At 41.9% G+C, this 25,130-nt stretch overlaps 1 protein-coding gene across 3 annotated transcripts in view; it reads right to left on the bottom strand.

Annotated features, from left to right (window-relative positions):
• Nucleotides 1–4,440: 4,440 nt before the first annotated feature.
• The window catches only part of LOC136445564 (zinc finger E-box-binding homeobox 2-like), a 58,541-nt gene continuing 37,851 nt past the window's right edge, over nucleotides 4,441–25,130 (bottom strand). The window contains exons 3-7 of one of the 3 annotated variants that reach the window (XM_066443635.1): nucleotides 14,335–14,493; nucleotides 13,714–13,929; nucleotides 9,357–11,657; nucleotides 8,876–9,064; nucleotides 4,441–8,274 (exon numbers count right to left, since the gene is read on the bottom strand). In XM_066443635.1, the coding sequence (XP_066299732.1) occupies nucleotides 8,084–8,274; nucleotides 8,876–9,064; nucleotides 9,357–11,657; nucleotides 13,714–13,929; nucleotides 14,335–14,493 (3,056 nt within the window). In that variant the 3' untranslated portion in view covers nucleotides 4,441–8,083. Of the gene's footprint in view, nucleotides 8,275–8,875; nucleotides 9,065–9,356; nucleotides 11,658–13,713; nucleotides 13,930–14,334; nucleotides 14,497–25,130 lie in introns of all 3 variants that reach the window. The other 2 variants (XM_066443634.1, XM_066443636.1) reach the window with 2 other exon arrangements.

Raw genomic sequence — 25,130 nt, forward strand, 5'->3', positions numbered from 1 at the left:
ATCAGTAATTGCAGGGCGTAAATAGGTTACGTTAGACTAGTAGAGACTACTATCTTCCTTGCGTTCATTCCTCTCCAGTCAGAGAATAGCCTGGTATAATAAGGTCCCGAGTCTCCTCTCCGCAAATAGACTAGTCAGAGAAGACCTCCAGACCCACACAGTGATACGTGGATTGATGATAAGGGGTGACTGAGTTTGTTTGTTTTGATTATTTCCCTCCTCGCGGTATTGCACTCACTTCGTTGTTGACAGCCTCCATAGAATCAATAATGCAAATAAGATGCTGATTTGCATAATTAGCATCTAATTATATAGATCATAACTCAAACTATCTACGTACCCAAAATCATTACCACCCGTCACCTCCTTCTTGAGTTATTCTCTTTCCAAGTCTGAATCAAAACCTGGTTCTGTAGTTAGAAAAAAGCCACTAAGGGGACCAAACCTACGCCACCTAGTCTCTGCCCCAAGAGCTATTTACCACCCAAAGATCAAGACCAGGGCATGTCCAGAATACAAGATATCAAAATAGAAAGTACCACTGCAGTACCGTAATAAGCCGCTGGGGGGGGGGCGCAAAATGTAATCATTTCCAGGTCTCAAGACCTACCCACATACGAAATATCAAGACAATCCATCCAGGCCTTCTGGAGTTGCGCTCTCCATCCATCCATCCATCCACACACACACACACACACACACACACACACACACACATACATACATACGCACATACATACAGACAGACGCAATCCAAAACATAACCTTCTGGCGAGTTATTAGGCATCTGGTTGCAATTCATAGGTAGCCCGCATCGTGGCGCTGTACCTCCATAGGCAAGGCTGTCCAACTGCAGCTGGATTGACATTTTATGACATCTCAGGCTTGCTTACTCACATTTTTCTAGACATAAAGCATTATTCTCAGTCAGTCTTCAATCAACCTATAGTATAGGGATGAGTCCTTTTTTGCTTAAAGGCAACCTAAGCAATATTAGGGCGCTGAAAGTCATATATTCAAAATAATTTTTTTTCTGATTTCTATCCATAGTAAGTTTAGATAACACTATCCCATTGTATATCGACCATCATGGAGCAAAAATGTGATGTCGTTGTGCGGTAGGAACTCATTGAAAATCTGAGCACTTGGTGGCCAGCCATCATTTCAAATCTTCCGAACATGCACGATTCTGACCGATAAGTCCCGAACGCTTCCGAGGAAATAATCACGTGGTCATGGCTCAATGTGCTTGGGTATTGTGACGTCACGCGGCCGGAAGTTACCGAAGATTGTCGACAGAAAACGGTTACGGCTGGATTCTGGGCTGATTTTTTGGGGGACCCAATAAATAAAATACTCCTTTTGTGGCTTGCTTCTGTACTATTTTTAAACGCCCAAAGTCTGAAATAATGATGCAGATGTGCTAATATAGGGAAGTAAATGTAAATTTCAACCTCACCAAACAGAATTGCTTTCCCCAGAATATTTTAAGTTTTACCCCCTGAAATCGCTTAGGGCACCTTTAAGGGCAAATCGAAATGAACCCCTATTCTTATCGATAAGTGCGTGCGGTGGGTTCTTTAACGTGCTCGATGTCTTTTTTCTTCGAACACGAGACTTCCATTCAACGTCCTGAGGGATTATATAAGCTCATTTTCACCTGAGTCAAGTGACGGAATTCGAATAAAGCTGAGCACATCGGGGCATTGGGATTTGAACCAGGGACCTCTAGATTCTGAGTCCCTAACTCCCTAACCATTAGCCATTAACCTGTCTGCTATTGTCACATGCACTGCCATTTTTTTTCTTTCACGGTGTCGTTTCGAACCCTCTCTATGCCTTTCTAATCCCGCTAAGTTCGTCCACACTGACCAGTCTAACTTAACCGGTCCGGACCTTTTAGCCTAATGGTTAGCGCGTACGGCCTGTGGGCCCAGGTTCGATCCCCGGGAGCCAGTATGCTGTCCTACTCGCCACTTGTGTTTCAACATTTCACGTCCGGTGGATATGTGTTGAAAGTGAAACACATCTTCTTACAGTTGGACGGTCACAGCATCTCAAGTGTCGAATCGACCTTGATCAACGTAGTAGTGTGTGTGTGTGTTTAACTACCTTTTACAAATGCTGAGTGCTTACGATTCTAAAAGTCTTTACATGACTTGGGGATAGAGAACTTACAACCTACCGAATGCAAGACGAACACTGTACTCACTTGGCAATTGCACCGGTAATCGACATAAATGTGTAATACTAAATCGGAGTCGTGACATTTCACAGTCGACTTGTTGAAACGAAGTAGGTTTTGTTCCCATTTAGCGACCATGAGGGCTTTACTAATATCAGGAACATACCGTGACGGAACGCTATATACTCTGTGTAAAAAAGTGAACTCACTGAAACGGTTGACAGTTATCAAAACACTCCGGGATCCGGAGATATTTTGTCACGGGTTGCGCGCTGACTCACCTTGTGTTATTTATTCTTTTCGCATCACCGCACGACCTAGACTATGAGGCGCCGCCCGCCCTCTGTCTCGCTAGGAGGTAGAATAAAAAGTTGCACGGTAAGATGACTAAGATCACCGTTCCTTTCAAAACCTAAATTTTGGGGTTATGGGATTGTTGTTCGTGTCGAAAGAATCTTCGCGGTGAGAGAGGCTGGGTGAATGTTACGGGTAGTTGCTTGTTTTGACGGTAATTCGTAAGTTGCGAGGCTTGTTTTTGGTTGAACAGGTTTCGTTATGGTCAAAATGTTCAGAAAGGTCTGGCTAAATTTAAAGGCCATAAGAAGTCTAGTAAGGAGCCAGGATTCTTTAAGTGCGAAGGAGACGACAGCAAGGGTCTATACTCCACAGAGTCAGAAAGGGTGTTTGAGGACTTGGACAAGAAGAATCAAACAAAGGTCTGAGAATGTCGTAGAATTGTTATTATTAACAATTCTACTCCGTAGTTATTCTCCAAGCAGAGGCTTCGATCGAGAGGGGTAGTTTTGTCCGGAATTTTAACGTTCCTCTCCTCCTTAAAATCCCGGAAAAAACTACCCCTCTCGATCGAAGCCTCTGCTTGGAGAATACTCCGTAGTATACTGTAACCGCCGGCTCAAACTTTTCGCTTACTAACCACGAGGCTATATTTGATGGCCACAGATGATTGGTTGATTGAACATTCTGATCGAAATCAGACGAAACCGCAGGGGGAGTAAGACTATGTTTGGAACAGCCAACTTCACCTACTAGTACAGTACTGTGCTATATGTCTATCGCTTTTACAAATTCCCCATTGTAGAGAAGTGTGTTTTCTTCTCTTTAAAGTAGTCTGGGTGATTATTCGAATACTATACTACATTTGTTTAAAGCAAATATCGGCTTCCCAGTAACTATCTTGTGCTCTGTCTAACGCACATGGAACTGATGATAATATAGTTTACTTCAACATGTATACAGGTGTATGCCAATACAAGTCACAAAACCACCACAATAAAGTTAGACATTTTATTCGTTTTTAGATAGAGTCAATTCCATGTCACCGAGAGGGTTTTCAGGTAATATTGCTAGTGAGTTCAAACAATTTCAAATAAAAGACTATTCCAGTCAAGATAGTTCTAAATTGTTCAAACAATCAAGAATGAAAGTTTGAACATGTTCGAACTTATTTATACATGTTGGAACTATTTGGAAAGTAATTGCACAAATATCTCTTTATTTAGAACAATTTTCAAACATCTATGTGATTGTTTTACTGTTCGAACATGTTGGAACAATTTGCATCATTTTTCAAATGGCAGATTTGGGTTATTGCCCCCATAAAAGTAGGTGCTAATCGCACTCTATTGTCTGCCTCTGTATATTTTTAGATTTCACGTCTGGGCTATTGTTTTGAGGTGTCTATGCATGGCACCCAGGCCTAATCGCCTATACTTTGAAGGGATGTGTGAATTGTCCTGTTCCCATCCCACTGACCCAGTTATACCATGTTGTTGTAATGTTGGAACATGTAGAAACAAATGATCAACCTATTTTTCTACAGTTTCGAAAATAACACAAATAACATGTGTAATGATAGAAATTTGTCTAACATGTTGGAACACAGCAGAAACTATTTAGAACATCAAATGAATGTTGAAATTGTTCTAAACAGTTACTCATCTCCCTTAGATTGTTACAAAGGTTTTGCAAATGTTAGAACAAAAGGCAACTAACACCCTCTCGGTAATGTGGAATTGACTCTACAGACAACTGAAAATACAAAAGGCCCGACATATATTAACGTCAAAATAAATAAACTCAAGTAGCCAAAACTAAACAATAAATAAACAATGGGTAAATAATAAATATTTTGCTAACACTAAAGTTGTTAACTTCTGTATATTTGCATACTCAAGTCTGCAATTCAAGGCTTGCATGCAAGTGCCTTATATATCCAACACAAAAATATCCGTTTATTTTGTACATGGTGCATACTTTGCAAAGAGTGCATGATAGGCAAGAAAATCACTACCAAATATGGTATGTAGTCATGGTAAATAGGCACAATAATCCTTCTGCAATGTTTGTTTTTTAGTAAGATTCATCAGCAAATTTTGCTACTTATAATTTGATATACTTTAAGATTTGGCAACAAATAAGTCTTCTGAGCAAGCTGACATGATATAAGAAATGCACTTCATATTCACAAATGATCAACAGTTTGGAGTGAACCATGAGGGATTGAAGGGGTGCACATGAAAATGTCTAATCAATGTTTTTGATGATTCCCACACAAAACCCCCCTCCCACAAATTTGCAAGTGGTCTTCTCTTTAATTTCTTTTATCTAACTATACACTGCAGTGAAACTTTTTTTTAATATCACACCCCCACAGTCCTTCATAGTTCGCCCCTAAGAAAACATTCCATAAATCTGATCCTCCTTCAATGTCGGTGCACATTGCACCTACTATACTACTCATGCAAGCCAACACGCCCCAGCATGCACTAGCTAATTATATTGTCTAATATAGATCACAACAATAGCTACAAATCCTCTTGAAATATTCCAAATTAGCTAATTCCCTAGGGAAATAAAAACATCACTGTGCCACCAAGGGTTATAACATTTCAAATAATTGCACAGGTAAATTAAGACAATGAGTGGCTCTCAATTTCTTAAAAATATTTCTATTTCTTAAAACTATGAGAATCTATTAAAAGTGTGTTCCCCAAGGCCGAAAACCCCCTATCTATAATGGACCAACCCAGAATGCCTGGGTTTTAAGGAAGTGTTTGGACCATACCAAGTCTACAATAGGGTACTCTGACATGTAAAAAAACTCATCAATTGTGCACAGTCGCGTATCACAACATATTTGAAAATATCATAACAACTTATCACACAATGTAGGACATAAAATATGGCTTGTTCTTTGATCATAAAACACAACATAGTGGTCAAGGTATGGTTTAACTAACTACAGGCTTTCATCCAATCTTACTCTCTCATTATGCAAAAAGTGACAACCGACATATTTGAAATAACTAACAAGATGTTGCACAAGTCATTCTGACAAGGAACAAGTCATGAAATAACGGTTAACACTGTTACAGACTGTTTCCCAGAAATGTTGAACAAAGCATTCTATTGTCGATTTCTGTTAAACTTTGTTAATGTATTTCAAAGCACAGAAAGTTTGTAATTTCTTACATTCGAAAACCATCCACATTCTCTTGCAAAGGCAGCTCTTTCTGATCATTGTATCTGTTTAAATCATGCAACATGTTCTCTATCACTATATACCTAAAAGTATATCTTTGTACACACTATGGCAACATAATTTGCACCAATACATACTGCTGTATGTAAACAAGGTCTAACTCTAAATTCAGTATAGCTGAAGTTGTATCAAATTCTTTCATGTTTTTAAATCAGTAGTACATTACAAGTTGCTACATCATGTCAATCAAATTTCCGTTACTCTGCATCAAACCATATAACAGTCATGCTATAACAAACCAGCACCTTTGTTTAGGACACATTTCTCGCACGCAAAAACTCTTGGTACCGAAAAGGAAAATACCAAAACAATTCAGAAGACTCTACATTTGCTATCTTATGGCACCATACCGGCATCGTGATGGTGTGTCCTGATCACGAGCAAATAATACTGTCCAGTAATGACATTCTTACGACTTTCCTTTACTTCACAAGGCTCTGCTTAGAGGCATTGCCAAAAACACAACACTACTCATCTTTTCACTCTCTTTTCAGTTACTCACGCTCACCTCCCCTGATTTGAATCCTAACTAAATTTTCCACATCTCAGTAGTATTTCCACAGTCTTCTCTTTTGGCAACTAATTCAAACACTTTCAGTTTATCCTACAAAACACAATGATGTCATGGCTTTTCTTTCTTTCTTATGTACAAGCAGCAGCCTTCTCACCCCTTAGAACAAAGTGGCACGTGCTACTTTCCCCTCAGTGGAACATACCATCCAGTTTTGCGGGTGGGAACAGGGTGAAAGGCTGGTGACAAAAAGTGGTTTTATCTTTATACAATATCTAAGCAAATGGAAGATGTAACACATATCTTACTATTCAACATTGCACATAAGGCATCTGGCTTTTTCCTTGTCTAAGAAAACCCTACATATACAAGAATCACATCTGTTACTCACAAAAATGTTCCGAATCCTAATCTACTGTAGAAATGGCAAGATCTTATACTTTGCTCAATGTACAATGGCAAGAAGTGGCACAGCAAACTCCTATAAGAGACCTTCCAACCTCTTCACTAGGTAATAATACCTGCGCATAGGAAAATCAACCTATTTTTCTTTAGTTACTAATCTGTCATTTTCTGTGTTCAGAAACTAGTGGTATGTATCTAAAGCAGGTTTTCTACCTGCACCTATCTAAAAAACGATTCGGAAAAATCGTTTTCTGAATAATTAACTATTTCTTTCGTATATATCTACAAAGGCTTGTCTTAGCTATAGCTTCAAGAACGTCTTCAACAGGACTGTTGCGATCCCTTAAGCTTTCACAAGCAGCATTATCAGCATTAGTGGTGACAACAGCCTCCTCTTAACAGTAAAGTTTCACATAATATGAGATGTTACTTGTTGAAAAATGGACAATGGAGAAGCTGGCATTGAACCTTGCAATAAAAAAGCTGGCATAGAACGTTGCAATGGACAAGCTGGCATTAAACCTTACTTCCTTGCAAGTCTCTCAGATTTCAGTATGGAATCTCTGATAGTAGTGATGAATTTTTTTCTGCGATATAAGAATCAGGCGGGTAATCTTCCGAAACTGAATGTTTTAGATCAAGTGAGAACTCTAGAATTGGGAACTGTCAATTTGGGGTCAAGTTGTTGTGTAGTCTTGGCTGGTCTGAAAATCGAAAATGGTCACTGCAATAGGCCAGTTTGGAACTATGTCTTCTTGTGCCTTGTTTAATAGGGATCTAGAAAATAATTTCTGGTGTGTAATATTGTGTCTGGCTGTGACGAAACAAAATGACTCCAATGTCGTTCTTCTGATTCAGAAGTTGCTTGAAGTTTTAAATGTGGCTTGTGATGGAACGTTGTCTACCATTATTGTCTGTCTTGAAATCGCTGAAACTGTGTTTCCAATGCTTCGTGCTCGTATGTGTTGTTTTTTACAGAACTTTTGTGTGGTTTATGGTAAACTCTGTTGGAAGCTGAAGCTGATATTCTTTCTGCAATAACTGTGTCTGTATTCTAATGATCTACTGATGTACAGTCAAACCTGCATAAGTGACCACCTCTACATAAGGACCACCTGGCCAATGTGACCACTTTTTTCCATTGACACAATCACGAAGAATCCTGTCTATAGTGACCACCTGTCCACATAGACCAACTTTTATCGGTCCCCTGAGTGGTCTTCTTGGGCAGGTTTGACTGCATGTTTGTACAGAATACTGTGGTAAAACTCAGTTGTTATACGTCTGTCTTGCTGTATCTCCATCTGTACAGGAGTACTGGCCGTAGGAGCTGTGTCTATTGCCCAATGCTCTATCAGATGTATGTTTGTACAGAACGGTGCGGTCTATGGCGAAACTCTGACGCGTGTTCGGACGTCCGCTAGTCGTCTTTCTTGCAGTAGCTGTATCTGTGGTTCATGTGCTGACTGTAGGAGCCGGAGTGAGAGAAACGCTTCAGGCACTTGTCGCATTGGTAGGGTTTCTCCCCGCTGTGGAGGCGCGAGTGCTCGATGAGGTGGTGCTTGTGCTTGAAGGCCTTCTGACAGATGGGGCACTGGTGCGGACGCTTCCCTGCCAGAAAACAACAAGAGGATTTGTTGATGTAGGGAAAATAACAACAGAAACATCATAGATTTAGGTCTTATATTCAGATATTTTCAGGCTTCTACTGGCCCTACATGGTAAATCTGTTTTGGTTACTGGATAAGTCAGCCGGATGAAGGTTCAAATTAATCTACAGAATTAACACTCAATCTTCCCTCCAAAATACACTGTTATCATGTGCACATTATCAGACTTTTGCATAAAAGACAGATCTCACATGAATTATTCTGTTTCTTGTGGAAATAACCTGACAATTAAAATCAAACCTTCAGCCTGCTAGGAAAGCCATTTGGCGTCAATATTTCCCGGGATTATGGGACTAGGCAGTAGGAAGAACTAAGAATTTATCTACTTTCGTGGTGGTTTTATTTCGCGGTAGGAGGAAAAAAGGATGTTTTTTCAGTGTTTTAAATTTGAGACAGAAACAGCTCTGTTGTGCACTAGTTATACATTGGGAACGCATATTCGCAGTGGAGAGGTCATACCGCAAAATAAAACCACCATGCACATTTTGAGATTTACATTACGATAACAATCAGAGGGTTAAAGAAAGTAATAGGTCTCATACCGGAGTTGGTCTCACCTGTGTGTTCGTACTTGTGCCTGAGCAGGGAGCTGTGTTTCTGGAAAACCTTGTCGCACAAGTCGCAGGCGTAGAGGCCATCCTCCGTCCGGGTGGTCCTGTCCCTTCTCCTTCCCGGGGTGCCTGTGGACAGGGCCGGTGAACCTGGAGAGCTGGCGGAATCACCAATATATCCTGCGTGTGACAACCCAACAGTGGGGGAACGTTTACACAGAGAAGACAACAACGATATGTCGAGGGGGGGGGGGCTCTAGGCGGGGATGTTTACACAAAGGAAACAACAACGATATATCCTATGGGGAAACGTTAACACAAAGGAAATAACAATAACATGAGAGTCTCAAGCTTAGTAAAGGGTGAGCAAAACATATCTGCATATCAGCTGCCATTCTCTGAAGTTTAATTTCATGTATTTCATGCATATCTATTTTCTATCATAAAGAAAAGACAAAAGCTTTCCTCTTACCAGGGTAGGTTCCGGATGGGGAGGGGGACGGTATACTAGGTGAGCCTTCTGCAGTTTCTTGTGCCAGTGCTAGGGGGCTCTGTGTGTCTGGATCCATCGATGGATGCATCGGCGAAGGCGTCTGGACGGGTGTGACCGACTGTGTTGCCATGGGAACCCGACCTCCACCGTTGTCGTACACTCGCCTTCTCCCCCTCCTCCCGCGCGTGGGGGTGGGTGTGTCTAACCTCGGCCTCTTGGCGGAGAGGGTAGCTGCGTTGAAGCCGGGAGTGAGGTAGGGAGAACCAAGCCCGTTCAGAAACGCCCCAGTCATTGGGGAGGCTAGAAAGTCTATGTACCCGGGGAACGGCGCTGGTATGCCGCCTTGGCCGAAGAACGGCAGGGCCGCATAGTACGCGGCGGGGTTGCTAAGGAGGGGGTCGGGCATGGGCGCAAACATGGCACTTTTTCGTTTGTTGTAGATTGTGACCACACTGTTGGGTTTGGGTTTGGATGCCTCTGTTTTCGGGAGAGTTAGGTCCATGGGGGCATCACCATCAGACTGGGGTTGCCCTTCTTCCTCTTTTACGCAAGGGCTTTGCGTTCTGGGTATTTCTGCCTCTGATGGTTCACTGTTTTCCCCTGGTAGTGTGCTTGGTGCCGTCGCCTTTGCCGACAGGTTTAGCACCTCAACTTCGCTGCCTGCCGTACCGTCCGGGTCCCCCGTCTTGTCGTCACCACCGCTGGGTTCGTTCCTCTCGCGCATGTTCGCGAACCAGCTTTCCACAAAGTCTTTCGGAAGTCCCACAACGCTGGAGATTTTGACCAGCTCCTCCGGAGAAGGTTGTGCATGTAAGGCATAGTAGGCTTTCAGGACGGTCAAGTGCTCACTTGAAAGGTCCAACTCGGACTTAGCTTTCTCTAAACTGCTGGTGAGAAACTGGCCCTGCAAGTCTAAGAGGTCGGGTTTGAAAGATCTAGCCTGTTCCATTAGCGAGGCTTCGGCGAGCTGCGCGTTTTTCTGCAGCTGTGCAGCGGCGAGAATCTCCTCGTTCTGTTTACAGAGGTACCTTTCGTGCTGGTGGAGGGGAATAGCGCCGGGAAAAGCCTCCCCGCAGTACCTGCAGGTGTAGTCCTTCATCTCCTTACCAGGCGTGAAGCTTCTCTCTCGGGGCAAGAAGGCTTGGAGGGCCTTGGCTTGGTTGAACTTCTCAAGGGTGTACTTCAGGATGTAGTTGGAAGCGCTTGTCGGGTCTCCTGCATGGAAGCCGTTCAGGTTAAGCGGCAAACGAGCAGCGTCGCTGAGCGACAATGCCTCCGTCGCCAGGGACATGGCCTTGGCGTTTTCCCTGATTTTCGACAGCTCGTCGCTGAGATTTCCGGCAGCACTTTCGACCGCCCGGGGTCGCGTGTCTGGCATGGCGCCTGTCTCCTTCTGTTGCCTGGTAACCGTGTTCTCCACGATCTGTAGAACCTTCTTTACCTGGTTGATGTCGCCCTTAACGGGGCTCTCTGTGGAACTTCCTGAGCTGCTAACGTAGACACCCGACGACGACGGGGAAATGCTGCTCCTGGACGACATCGGCGGGCTTAACGTGTCCAGCGGCTCCGTCTTCACCATAACGGGAGGCGGGATGGTCGACGTGGCACCGAGGGGTGGCGTAGCCGCCAGGAGTGACGGCAATGTGAGATTAAGCTGTGCCTGTAACAGCCCTGTGGAGGCCGCGTGGAGTCCGTTCGTGGCGGGGTTTGACGAACCATTTGGTAACGACACCGTCGGGTTTGCTGCCTGTGCCATGAGGAGGTGCATGCTCGTGGGCACGACGTTTGGCGGCATCTCCGCCGCCATCTTGTTCCGGAAGGAGAGCAGCCCGATGCACTTCTTGCTGCTGATGTGGGAGCTGTAGGAGCCGGAGTGCGAGAAGCGCTTGTGACAGTTCGGGCACTCGTAGGGCTTCTCCCCACTGTGGATTCTCAGGTGCTCCTTGAGGTGGTGTTTGTACTTGAACGCTTTGCCACACTCGTGGCACTTGAACTTACGGTTCCCGCTACTGTGCGTCAGCATGTGACGCTGGAGGCGGTAGATGTTCACGAACGCCTTGTTACACCTCTCGCAGACCTGGTCGCGCCCGGGTTTGTGCGACGCCATGTGGCGCTCCAACTGCGACTTGTACGCAAACGTGTAGTTGCACTCATTGCAGGCGTAGCTACTGTCCGTTCTTTCATGGCGGTACTTGATGTGCTCCTTCAACGACGTCAACCGCTTGTAACCTCTGTCGCAATACGGACAAGACAACAGCTGATCTTCCAGCAGATTCCCAGCTGAAAAACATACAAATTGTCGTAGTCAATAAACTGCAACCCTGGCAACAGCCAAAGAGGGAATGCCAAGAATAGAGCTGTGCAAGTCACCACATCTGCCAGACCAGTGATTCAAAACTACCCCCATTTCAAAGTAGAACAGTCCAAAAGCAGACTCCTTCTTGAAGCATTTGGGCTGTACCACTTCGAATGAAGGTGAGTTAAGGTACACCAGTGAAGAGAAGATATCCACCAAAGTGATCAGATCAAGTGAAGGAGTACACCATATTGCAAGGATCACCTTAAAAAAGAGATTGATATAGTTTATTAAGTTGAAAAAAATCAATGATAATCAGAGGGATGAAGAAGGAAAAAGTTTGTAGATTGAGAGGAACCATCATCTGTTCCTGGAATGGAGAATGCATACAGCAGGAAGGTCTCCTGGAAGAGAGAAGTTGAGACGTGCTTGCACCAGTGCTGCAGTAGGCTTTAATGAACACTTCAGTCTCGTGTACAATGCCTTTTTAGAATCGTAGACTCAACTCTAGTACTTGCAGAAACTAATATTTTTGGAAGTACAAATTAGTTCACTGATCAAATTGATTTTGATTGCATGCAATAGCCAAAACAAAATGCAAGAGCTTCGGAAAATAGTTTACTTTTAGTCCAATAAAAACGTTAAAAGCTTTCCAAACTGACACCACTTAATTTTGACGGCAATCAGACATATCATATTTTGAAAATTTGATCTACGAGACAATAACACCATCCAAGAATACCGCTTTGTTATTGTGCAAGTTTTTTGTTCACAGTTGTAGAAACAAGAGATCTTTTTCTTTCTTCTTCCAGGAAAGACATTGTGTGTTTAGCGTGCTTTTCCTTTAACATTGTTGTAAACGAGACTGACGTGTTCAAGAAACTAAGGGAAAGGTGAAGCTTTCATCTGTTGTCCTTAAAAGCCCTTTAGACATAAATTTTCCCATCATGCAGCGGGCTTACCATAAAGCAGGATTGCTCTGTGCTTTTGTAACCATGCATTAAACTTGTGTGATTAAACAATTCAATGAAAACTGCAACCAAGGGTATTTTGTGTTTCAAATTGATTAAAAAATCAATTTCTTAGATCCTGATTTTAGAATTTTGGGTCATTTTAAAGGGAAATTGACCGAATGCTGTCAAAGGCATACATTTTCTAAGTATGTCAATGAAGGTTAGAAATCTTGGTAATAAGATACACAAGACAAAATTACTCAAGAAACTGGATAGACTTTGTAAACCGTCAGACGTTTCAGATAGCATCGACTATCTTGCTTCATTGACTGTTACTGACAAACTGTGGATTCTATCAGAAAAGTCTGAACATTATACAAAATCTATCCAGTTGCTGAAGTAACTTTTCTAGATTCCCTTGTAACAAAATTCCCTGGATTACAGCTTTCACTAACCAGGTTAGCAATGATTGGTTAGGTTTAACAGCTTGGATTAGTCAGCCGTTGATCACACGACATGCATGATTGGCTCTCCGCATGCAAATGTGCCTGCCACCACAACAACAGTAGCTCTCAGGCTCACACTCTACTACTTACGCTTGTTGACACTTTTTGTTTTTTTGTTAGAGTGACACAGTGTTTGTTACACATGTTTACAACATCGTCACACAAGTTATGCACGGTGGGTTTCACAGACATGGAGTCTACAACTCTGGCTCCAACATCCATACGGTCTGAGAGTTTGACGACCTCAGAACATCACATGATGTGATGGTCTCTACCTCTGAGAGAGAAAACATGGTACATACATGTAGTAAAACCTGTACATTATCAGAGCAATTCTTCATAGATGTCAATATCTTATCAATAGGAAAACCGATAAAAAAATACAAGTACAAATGTCAGCATCAACTTTACAGATTCACATAGACTTAAAGATGATATAAATTGAACTTAAGCAGTGTTTAATCTATTAATACATAACATGATCATCCCGCAAAAACCGATTTGTTTTCAAAGAAATTATGCTGGACTTGCTTCAGAAAATGTCCTTTCTTTACTATATCGAGTTTAATAATGTGACTCACTTCCGTTGGTAGGGGCGTGGCCGACCATCGGATCATCGGCGGATTCAGGGTACACGATGGCGGTATCGCTCCTATTCACGTACTCCCGTATGTCATGTTCGGCCTGCGAGCCGTCCCCAGCTAGCTCGTCGGTACGGTGGGGGGTTCCCGGGGTGGGGGGGTTGGAGTGGTCTGGTGTCCCCGGGGTACTGGGGGTTGTGGAGATGTCATCGCCAGCTAGGGGGGAAAAAAACAACTTTCTGGTTAATTTTCCTATGTCAAAACTTTTCCCTCTTCTTAATCTAATAAGGTAAGTTATGGTAAAGGAGTCATCCTCAGTAAAGAAAGAGGCTAGTATTTAGTAAAAGTCGTTGGCTAGTTAGGCAGACTTGCCTGTATTTCAGTCACACCAATCTCACCCACCCACTCACTCACTCACTCACTCACTCTCACCCACCCACTCCCTCACTCACTCACCCTCTCACTCACTCTCACTCACACACACACTCACTCACTCACTCACTCACATGGTAGCATCCCTGGTCAATCTAAATTCTAGGCTTGTCAGAGACCCTGCTCCCCTGTGCATGGGGGATGTGTTTTGAACATGAAGGCTCTAGAAAAAACCCTGACTGGTCTGACCTGGTGATTGGACAGGAGTGCCGTTCTCCATGTGTAAGCTGTCGTCCAATCGCTGGTCTGGTTCGTTGTCGTCCACCACTCCGGAGTCCGACATGTGAGTGGTGCTGCTGGCGTCCGCATCGTCTAACACCGCACCTTCGTCCTCTTCCTCCTCGTATTCTGCTGTTCAACAACAAATAAACAACAATAAATAAACAACAATAAATAAATAAATTAACAACAACAGTGCATCAGCAATAAACAACAAGTAATGTAAGGACTAAGGATGTATGGTAACACTTCATTCTGAATATAAGAAATTGTCATCCAACAACAGTAGGACAAAACAAAAATAAGCAATAACTGTGCATTAGCAATAAACAACAACAAATTTTATTTATCTCTTCAAGCTTAAGACAATTGGGCTGCTCAACATCGCAAGATTGCATTCTGAATTGCTCAGCTTTTTTATCAGAGATGGCAGACTTCACCCCCTTATTCTAACTGTCCTCCAATGGGCAACACTTTCACTAACAAAAGATGACAGCACCACTGATGATGATGGTAATATCTGAAACTGCAGAATCACACACACACAGACAAGCAGCGGCATTAACCCCCTTGGTATGAAGTAATTCTAGTAACAAGATAATATAATGTATTTAGGCCCCCTCAACTTTGAAAAGTCCATGTTCATCTATACACCATGACCAGGTAAGACAGAACTCACATGACGAGTGCTCCTAAAACAGATAACGGAAGATGACATCACAGCATCATCACTATCTCCCCATCTTCCTTCTTGGCGCCCCATTTTCCCGACCCTGAATTATTCAGACCCAGTCTAATCCAATTAACTTCTACCAGGTGTGCCATACATGTCTCCATTAAAGGAGGAGTGGATGGTTAGATATGCATGACAGCAACTCACATTTCCCCCTTCTCCAGCAAAAAACAAAACACAGAAAATCAGAGAATCACACCTATACTTCAAACTTTATTATCAAACTCAACATGGCAGTCATGTACATTCACTAATTGTGTTATCACAGACGTCTGATAAAGGTGTCAGTTTGATAAACTACATTACCACCAGGATTAAGTTGACTAAGACTTACAATACATAAAATTTACTTTAACAGTTTTAGATACATGAATAGTTTTTAAAAATCTCAACTAATTCTTTCAATAAAAACAACTCTATTGGATTATGCAACACATTCATATCTGCCTCATCCTTTTTCAAAGTACACAAAAACAGTGTGAAGAGGTCTTAAAAAGGAAGATATCCTCCTTGCTTTGTCTTATTTTGACCCAATTTTGAAGTTTTAAAGAAACGAGCCCAGGTTAATCATAACCTAGAAAAATGCAGAGGAAAACGTGGCACAGTAATTGGGGAGAACAGGGCTGAATGGATAAGTGATTAGATTAAACCGCTCACCTGATGCCACAGGGACACGGGTGACTTATTCGCTGACGCTGATTCGAACAATCCCAAATTCACCTGGCATTTGTCAGAGCCTATGGAATTCTTCACTCCACACTGTACACATTTATTCGGTTCTTACCTGACTACTTGCAGATTATGGTAAGCAACGTAATGTATTTTTTTGCTTTAGCCCTAATACCTGTATAACGTACACTAATGGTCTTAGGGATGACTGTGCTAAAATTTGCACTTTGAAAAACAAGCCCATCCGTTGTTTTATCATCACTGCTACATCATTACAAAACCAATACAAAAATTACAAGAATGGACATGGATGAACTCTTAGCCGGAATTTATTCAACTTGAGGTTTTGTTTTGTTTTGCCTTCATCAGGCCAGTTGAGAACCAATGAATAGAATTGTTGAGGCCTTAACAAATTTTTGTTGTCTACTCTAATGATACAATGTTTTAAACTTGGCACCACTGGGGTCAGCAACAGTCTACTCTGACAGGAAATGTCTGCTGCTAATCTGCTGCAGCCTTCTGATTGGTCGGGCATGATTCAATCACCAGCACACCTGAGCGGGCAGGGGAGGCAAGGTGACAGGGTCAAGGTCAGGAGGTCGAACTACACTTCCTCTGGCAGGGAAACCGTCAAGGGAATTCCAAGGAACCAGGAATTCCTGGGACAGGAAAGGAAACCGGAACGAAGTGACTCACTCTCCCCCCCCAGGCACACCTTATTGTTCAGACAGATGGAGTATTCACTGACTGGAGTAACACCTGGAAGAGTGGGGAGGGGGGCGGTGGGTTCTAAGCAACAACAGTGACCTTGAAACACAACAAGAGTTTATTTCTGCACATCGCTATTCAAATTTCCGGTTGCAACCTTACTTTCTTTAAGACAGATCACACACTGACCCATTGAACACTTTACACCGGTATGAAAATTGGGTAGGGGGCAAGAGAGTTCCAAACAACAACAGTGACTTTGCCATTGAGTTCACTTCTGCAAAACCTTACCACACCCCTATCCAAATTTCCGGATGCAACCTTACTGTTTAGACAGATAGTATTTACACCTGTAAGAAGTGGGGAGGGGGGCAGACAGTTCTTAACACCAAGTGACCTTGGCACGTGCATAGCAAAAGAAAAATTCTACGACCACTATAACATTGTGTTATTCCTAAATTCTTAGCTGTTGTAAGCACACAACTAGTATACCTGTATCAGCATGAGTTCTACTTGCAGCAGCTGCACAATATGTCATTAACCAATCACAACAGGAGTGACAAGACGGTTTTAATGATGGATTGGTTGCCGAGCAACTGCGGAACACCTCTGATGAGGTAGCGTCCCTTTTGACATCATGTTTATAGCCCTATCATACCTGCACACTGGGAAATCTTCCTATCCTAAGTACCTATAACACAGCGTGGGGGGAGCAATATTTTATATAGAGGACTATAGTTTAAGAGTATAGCTGCCAATGGCGTAAAAACTGGCTTGTACACATTTAATGCCACGACTAGAACAACAGAAATAGCGATAAAGTTTATTTAAGCTAAAGATATGGGGGGGGGGGGGGTGATTGCAACCAGTGTGTTAGCAAGAAAAGAGGTCTTGAATTCTTAAGAATCAAATCAGAAAGCCTTGAAAGAAATCAATAGATGCTCGAATTGACTGAAATACATTCAAGAAGACTTCATTGGATACAACAATATCACTTCTAATCCAAGACGTTGTGTAGACATTAGGGAGAAAAAAGGAAAGAGAAACTTTTGGATTCACATTTTTCTACTTTTCCATCTATTTGTCCCTCTATGAACTGTCTTTTTCAACTTTTATTACGAAAACCTCCCAACGAACATCCCCACCCAAAGCCTTTCTTGGTTCGTTCCTAACCTTCCACAACAATACAGGTGCGCATAACCTTGTTAAAGGTGAATCAGGCGCACCTAATTTCATCACTCCCCCACACAATCTCTCAATCAGCTCTCTAGACCATCTGCCATCCAACATAATGGCACCCTCGACGCCGCTAAAAAACCTTCCGGGATAAAATTCCAAAGCTAACCGTTATTTTTCCCCGTAGGTGTTGATTCATTCATTGTTAACTTGGGAGATTAAAAGTGGAAAATGATGAAGTTATTTCGTACCTCCACAACTACAACATTGAGTCCTTTATTCAAACGACTAGCCATGATGACAAAAAGGCAGTATGTAATATTTCATCATTCACAGTCAAACCTGTATAAGTGCCCAACTCTACATGAGGACCACCTAGCTAATGTGACCACTTTTTGGTGGTCCCTTAGATAATTGACTTATTAGCATTAAGGCCCAATTTACACACGTTTTTGAGTCGACTTAGAGTTTTCTTCACACACAGCCCCAAGTTGACTCCGAAAACTGCATAAATCGGGCCTAAGAGAAGTAAGAATCCTGTCTGTAGTGCACTAGTGAGCACCTGTCCACATAGACAAGATTTTATCAGTCCACTGACTGGTCATCTTTGGCAATTTTAGACTGTATTTTCTACATGTCATACTTAATAATCCACCAGCAAAATTCAAAGCTAGACCTCTGAATAGATCCTTCAATATTTCGGTAAATATTGAAAAAAAAACCCAGACAAGAGTACATATAAAACAATCAATCATATTAGTCTGGCCCTCGGCAGAGATGACATCATCCCTGTAATCAGCTGGCAAGAGAAGGTAATCACAAAACATCATCTAATCAGTCACTGATACTCACGTCAAAACCAACTCACTGAAAAGACCCCGGATTCCAGAAAACCCGATTTTACTTTCAAGCTAAGGGGGATCATCTATCCTATTGATGGAGATAATTAGATTATATGCTTATAGGGTTGTTGGAAGGTGAGTGGGATAAATGTACAGGTGGGAGCGTAGGGCGGCAGGGCTTCAGGTGGTGCCTCACTGATTGAAGAGTTAACCTGATTAGCAACAGGCCAACCTCGGAATCCACACCTTCTATTAGATTTGGCCCTGATGCGTGGAACAGTTGATTGGAGAAGTGGAAAATTTGTCCAATTAACGGATCTTTCTGGAGGTGTTGGAAAAGCAAAGGTGAAACTGTCTGTACCATATTGGATCGGCTGTTACTAAATTGTGCGCTGTTGACTGATATTCACTTTTATAGCCTTTAAAATCATGGCACAGGATTCTGAAATACATTTTTTTTTTGTGTGTGTGAGAATGGAGTAATTAAAATCAAAACAAGAATCTGAGCATATATTCCAAAGCTACTGCCATACCGAATTCTGTCATTTGGCCTTAAAACAAAGGCATCACACCTTTTAGCCAATAGCATTGGGGTGTCAGATGAAATAATGAGATGTTATCAGCTATAACTTCCTTTCAAAGGAACGACAAAGTGAAAAAGCATGTTCCTACCATTTTACACCTGCAGTAATTCAATTTTGATTTTAGACCTGAGACCTCAGGCCTACTCACAATTTTAAATTATGCTAAATAAATTGATCTCTGAGGACAAATATCTAATTAAATATTGACAAAAACAATGCTAATCAATCATCAAATCTAGTTTTAAAAACACTTTTACCATCTCTTCAAAAATTTTTTTTCTGCAAAATAATGATAATAACAAACAACCTAGCACAAAAAAACGCAACTTTTGAGTTGAAATATGCAAATATTATGGTGCTCATATTGTAGTTACAGACATCTACAAATTTTCTTCCTTTTCACACCTTCTTTAAAATGTTGACATTCCATTAGTGAAGGCACCAAAAACACACCTTTCAAGATGACATATACAAACACACTGCTGCTGTGTGATTACATACAACTTACTAGTCTAGTCACAAAAATAGTTGCAAACATCTACAAATTTTCTTTCTTTTCACACCTTTTTACCACTATGGGCCAATTTACACACAGCTTGTCTAGATATCTGGACTGCAGATATCTGCCAGGCGACAGCTTTTTTCTGTGTCTAAACAGGAATTTTATGGTCTTAATGAGGGTTTTTTTAGATGTCGGGAAAATTTCAGCCGACCACTCTGAAGCATTCGCCCGACAACTCAGCGGGAGTCCCCGACCGCTCCAGCCGGACGTCTAAACAGAATGTGTCGCGTAGTAGACATCTGGAGGTCGGGGTTCACGCTAGTTTGCATATTTGGCGGGCGATAAAGCGGGAAAACCTCTTAGCATCAAGGACCATTTGTTCCCAAACGGACGACGGACTTCTTTCGTGATGCCAGATCGTTCGGTGGATCGGCCCTCCCCCCTCCGCCACGACAAGGGCAGCGAGTAGGAACGCAGCGTTGATTCTGACCGGTCGCTGTCGTCTTCCCCGGTACCTCAAACGCCTCTTACGCTCAACCCTTGCTTGCTGCCTCATGTTTAGCCACACGCGAGTCAGATAAAGAAAGAATACCATATTCATGTTTTTTGCCACTACTCTTCATCCCTCGATCTCGGAAGTTAAGCAACGCGCGGTCCGGACAGTGCTTGGATGGGGGACCAACCAAGGACGTCCGGATTGCTGTAGCCTCACGAAGCTTTCCACGAAATCGTCTTCCGGGAGGGACGTAAAACGGGGGTCCCGTGCTCGAGGAGGTGCCTCGAACACGTTAAACAGCCTCATTACCCTACACATTGGGTACCTGCCTGTGGCACTGGCTGCAAATACACCTGATATTATTATTATTATTATGACGAAAAACACAGGCGGTTCTCCCGCCATTTTGAAACGCGCGCAAAAGGTTAAATAGGGTCACGAGTGCAATCAGCGCGCTGCGTGAGTCCTGCGGTACTTCCTGTCGGTGTGTATAAATGCGTCCAGATATCTAAGGCTCAGATGTCGGCGGATTTTTAGATATCTGAAAAAACTCTGTATAAATTGGGCCTATGTTTCCCTCCCCACTACAGCTTACACAAATCATAATTAGACCATAAAGTAAGGTTATAAAACAGCGACCCATAGATGTGTTCAGGTCGTTATATCATTAACCCCTTCGGAAAATTGTGGGTCAGGCTACAAAAGAGCCGCCTCACTCCCTATGATGGCTTTACCTTTACAATCCTCTCCTCACCTATTCATCATAGATACTTAGACAGGACCCCCGACACCGCTCTTATTATGCCAGGTGAGTTCATCACTAGGTAGACACTAGGTACCGAGATTGAGAGTCAACAGACATAAAAGACTGTGATCTTCTGTGTGAGTCATATCTGTAATCTAATTTACCTGTCAACCAATAAAAAGTAACCTTACCCTTATATATATACTGGTTCACATATCAAAGGTTTGACTGCCTTGTGAATGAGGTGCAAAAAGGAAAATATAATGTGACTTCTCTTAAATTCTATCTTACCAATAATCATAAAATCAAATGATATTTATTTCCGTTGCAGATTTAACTTCCATTGGGATGCCACTGTCAGTTGTTAAAGTTCTAGAAGGACAAAGTGAGGTCCAAAAGAGGGCACAATACAGCAAGTAAGACTAATTCTCTTTCATGAAATATGATGAAAAAACCAAACGATTGATCTACATCTCCTTTCCATTGCAGATGTAACTGTGATCCTGGAATTCTAAGAGTTTGGGGGATGCCACTGTCAGTTGTAAATATTCTAGAAGGCCCTTCTGCCCAATGTCATTTGAGACATGACAAGGTGAGCTACAGAGGTCCAAGAGGTTGTCAATCCTCCATTCCAGTAGGATCACCTGTGCACTCCGATGTCAGATACCTTGACACAAAACGCGGACGTATCGGAAATGGCATAATGATTCCCCCGGCACGGTCGATCCAAGGAAATCCACGTTCAATGAAAGGTCCCCGAGGGGGTCGACCACCGCTGCTTTTGCTAGGGTTGCCAATATTTTCCCATGCAATATAATATCTAAGGGAAATGCTAGTACTGGTTGTATAATGGCTTGGATGTTAGGGAGTGGAATACTACTTCAAGAGGTTGCACGTTGGGCAACCTGGCGTAAAATTTAGGCTACACTCAGCCCATATTTCCATCTATCATACATCTTTAGATGTTGTAACCTCACCTGACACAATGTTATTTTGTTTTAGGACATAAAAATATCTGTAACAAATGCATTAACATAGTAACTACCGTAAAAAGCTGTCAAAACTGCTTGAAACCCTGTTTTCGGTCTAAAATTTGAACGTCAAACTTTAAATTATAAGTTGCTCCCTATCTCAAATAAGCTACAACATGTCAAAAGTGGCTGGGTTTATTTCACACATTGCAAAATGGTGTCTACGACTAAAAGAACTTTCCTAAGAAGCATTGATGAAGGTTAGACATCCAGGTAATAAGATACATAAAACAAAAAATACTGATCAAGCAATTTGATAAGGTTTGCAAACGGTCAGACATTTCAGACATAATCTGATATCTTTCGTCAGTGTCTGGTTGGGTTTGTGGAACCATGCAAGACTTCCCTAAATTCTAATGCTGGTCACACAGTAAAGTTTTGACTTCAGCGCTTTTTCCCGCTCAATACATGGATTTCTTGAACCTACCCTTAGATAATTGTTACAACAAAGCGTGTAAAATAAGAACTCTGGGGAATAGAAATACTAAGCAAAAAGATGATAAATTGATTGGAGTATGGAGACCACTATGGAAAGGTGTGTGGCATATGCAATAAAAACTTTACCGTTTTAGAATTGGAGTTCCCTCAGCTATTGGGGTATTATGTCATTTGGAAGTTTACTTGTAGAGTACGGATTTAACAATTTCGGTATATAATCTAAAAGTAATAGTTTTCAAGAATATGTCAATGACATTGAAAAATGGCTAATATATACAAAATGTACATTTAAGGATAATTAAATGAACATGGGTTTGTTAAAAAGGTGTACATTTTTTTTAAAGTATTTTTTTGACATTTTATGTACACATCATAACAGAATATATAAATTTCTCAAAAATCATGATTACAAACTTTTGTATCCTCTCAAAATACAAGCCAACAGACGTAGGCGTACAATAACAAAAAAATTAAAAATTTACATAAAAATCAATAGAAAACAAAACTTGATTTGATAAATTCGAGTCATAACAATGTTCTACATTGTTCCATATAGAAACAGCCACACCTTGATAAGGATTTGCCTCAGGCAAAGCCGGCATCAAGCTTCAAATTATGCGCATTTGCTGTAACAAATTCAGCCCTTACCAGCACTAATACGGGGAAATAATTACCATCCATACAGGTGGAAGCTCTACAAATACTGGCGATCACCTATTTCATATCATCTACGTTAAGATTTTGCATACGTAAATACAGATTATTGCATTTGCATGATGATCATACTTGCGAACCCTCCTCTCACAAAAGCTGCGTTATACCTTTGTGTGCCTTTATTGAGGACTAAGCTCTTTGAATATGTACGCACGGTACACAGGACAATGGGAAATTTCAGGTCACACGTTTCACATCTGTTGTTCTTCTACATGGAACAGCCTGGCGCTTTGAATTCTACGCAGCGCCAATCCACGTACGCACACCTTGCACACCTAGGACGAATGTTTACCGGCGGACTCAACGTCAATTTCCGGGTAATCCTCAGGACAGGTGTTGCATTAGGTGTGACGATGTATTATGCTTACAAATAAAGCTTCACTTTCCCCAGCAGCCAGAGGAAAATATCACTCCCTCTTGTAATTTTAATCAAAGTCCTGGGTATGGTTTGTTTTCGCTCTAGTCTAGGTTTATTCTGGATGATTATAAATCCCTCGGGGTATGTTATGATGTTTGATTGATAATGATGTTATTGCCATTAACTTGAGAACATTCTCCAAGTCACTTGGCAAGAAGCCAAGAATATAAGTAATACAACACAACTGTTATTCCCTATAATAGACAGGTTTCTACTTTATCATATACAGTATTATCATAACATCTTTAAAGTTTGTATGTCCTGATAATATATAGACATATGTGTCTGTAACGTATAACTCGTAAACAGTGCCAGGCAGCACAATGAAACAGGTTTACACTCGAAGTTGAAAACAACAAGCTACGTGAACAAGTAAGCTACTGCTAGGTTTGAGAGTAGAGCTATACCCAAATGTATGATGGTTCAAATCAAAGTCTTTTAAAGAAGTGTGGTGGGTTTTTAAAGCTTGTTATGGTAAGATGCTAAGGCAGAATTTTCTATCTCTTCAAATATTCCATCAGTCAAAGAAGCAGCAGCATTCTATTGCTGATTAAATCAGAGGATTTGATAAATATCTTTATGCAAAACTATTACAACTGTTCCTTATACAGAGAAGGTGTACCAATGCACTTGTGTAAGCCTCTTCATATGATGCCCAAATCTTTTAAGACAACAAAATACTTTTATCCTTTCGAGGCCGACACATCAATTTTCTGTCTACCTGTTTCTGACAGGTGTAACAAAGAGGCGTGGAAATTGCTTTTAATTCCGCGGAGAGTACATTCCGGTGACGCATGTTCGCTGAACTCGTGCGCACCTTCCTTTCCTTCATTAGTCCTCACCTACTGATGAATAAATTCTGGCGTGGCTCCGAGATGCCAGGTGTTACCATGGATGAATAATCGCCGCCTTTCAGAGGCTTTTCCGACCAGTATTTGTTTCCCGCGAAAAGAAATCCACTCACGAGGAAATAGACAGGTAACGGACGCTCCGATCTCGGGTCGGTGTGTACCCCGGGGATTTATCGGGCTCAGGAGTTGCCCCAGTTGTCAGCCGGGTGATGTTAACGTCCCCGGCAGGTATTTTCTGTCCATTTAGGTGAGGCGGGCAGCGGGAAAGTGAAAAGAGATGGGAAAGAGATAGCCTCCCAATTTGTCTCCCACCACTTATGGGTTAAAACAGACATGGTGAGAGTGTCGGGGTCTACGATACGGCAATGTCACTACTTTCCTTTGAAGGGACGTACAAAATAACGGTTCTTGAAGAAAAGTTGTATATATTTCTTGGAAGTTATGTCATCACATAAAGTTTTCATATCTAAATGTCAACTGTTATTCTACTTGACAATAGACAAACAGTGGAATAAAGGACTTGTTACAGTGTGAGGTAAGGTTTCTCACCATATCCTTGTTTCCAAGAAAAGAGCGTCTTCTACCTGAATATTCGCAGGGTTAAGTCATTACATATTTAAGGCCACGTTAATTCAATCTGTTGGTTCTCGGAAGATTAAAAAGTAATGCCAACATTTGTAACTGGAAAATCAACACGAAAATAGAGTTCAAGGGGAAAGTTTATGCCTATTATCAGTTTTAACCTTTAGCACACTGAAGTAGCCAGTTGGCACCCAGTTCCCTATTGTTTACAGAGTTAGTCATCAGGGAGAAGGTTAAAGAGGGAACTTAAGTTTTCGTCTCAGCCTAATGCTTTTAT

The sequence above is a fragment of the Branchiostoma lanceolatum genome, chromosome 12 (genome assembly GCF_035083965.1).
Source record: "Branchiostoma lanceolatum isolate klBraLanc5 chromosome 12, klBraLanc5.hap2, whole genome shotgun sequence".
Classification (NCBI taxonomy): Eukaryota; Metazoa; Chordata; class Leptocardii; order Amphioxiformes; family Branchiostomatidae; genus Branchiostoma; species Branchiostoma lanceolatum.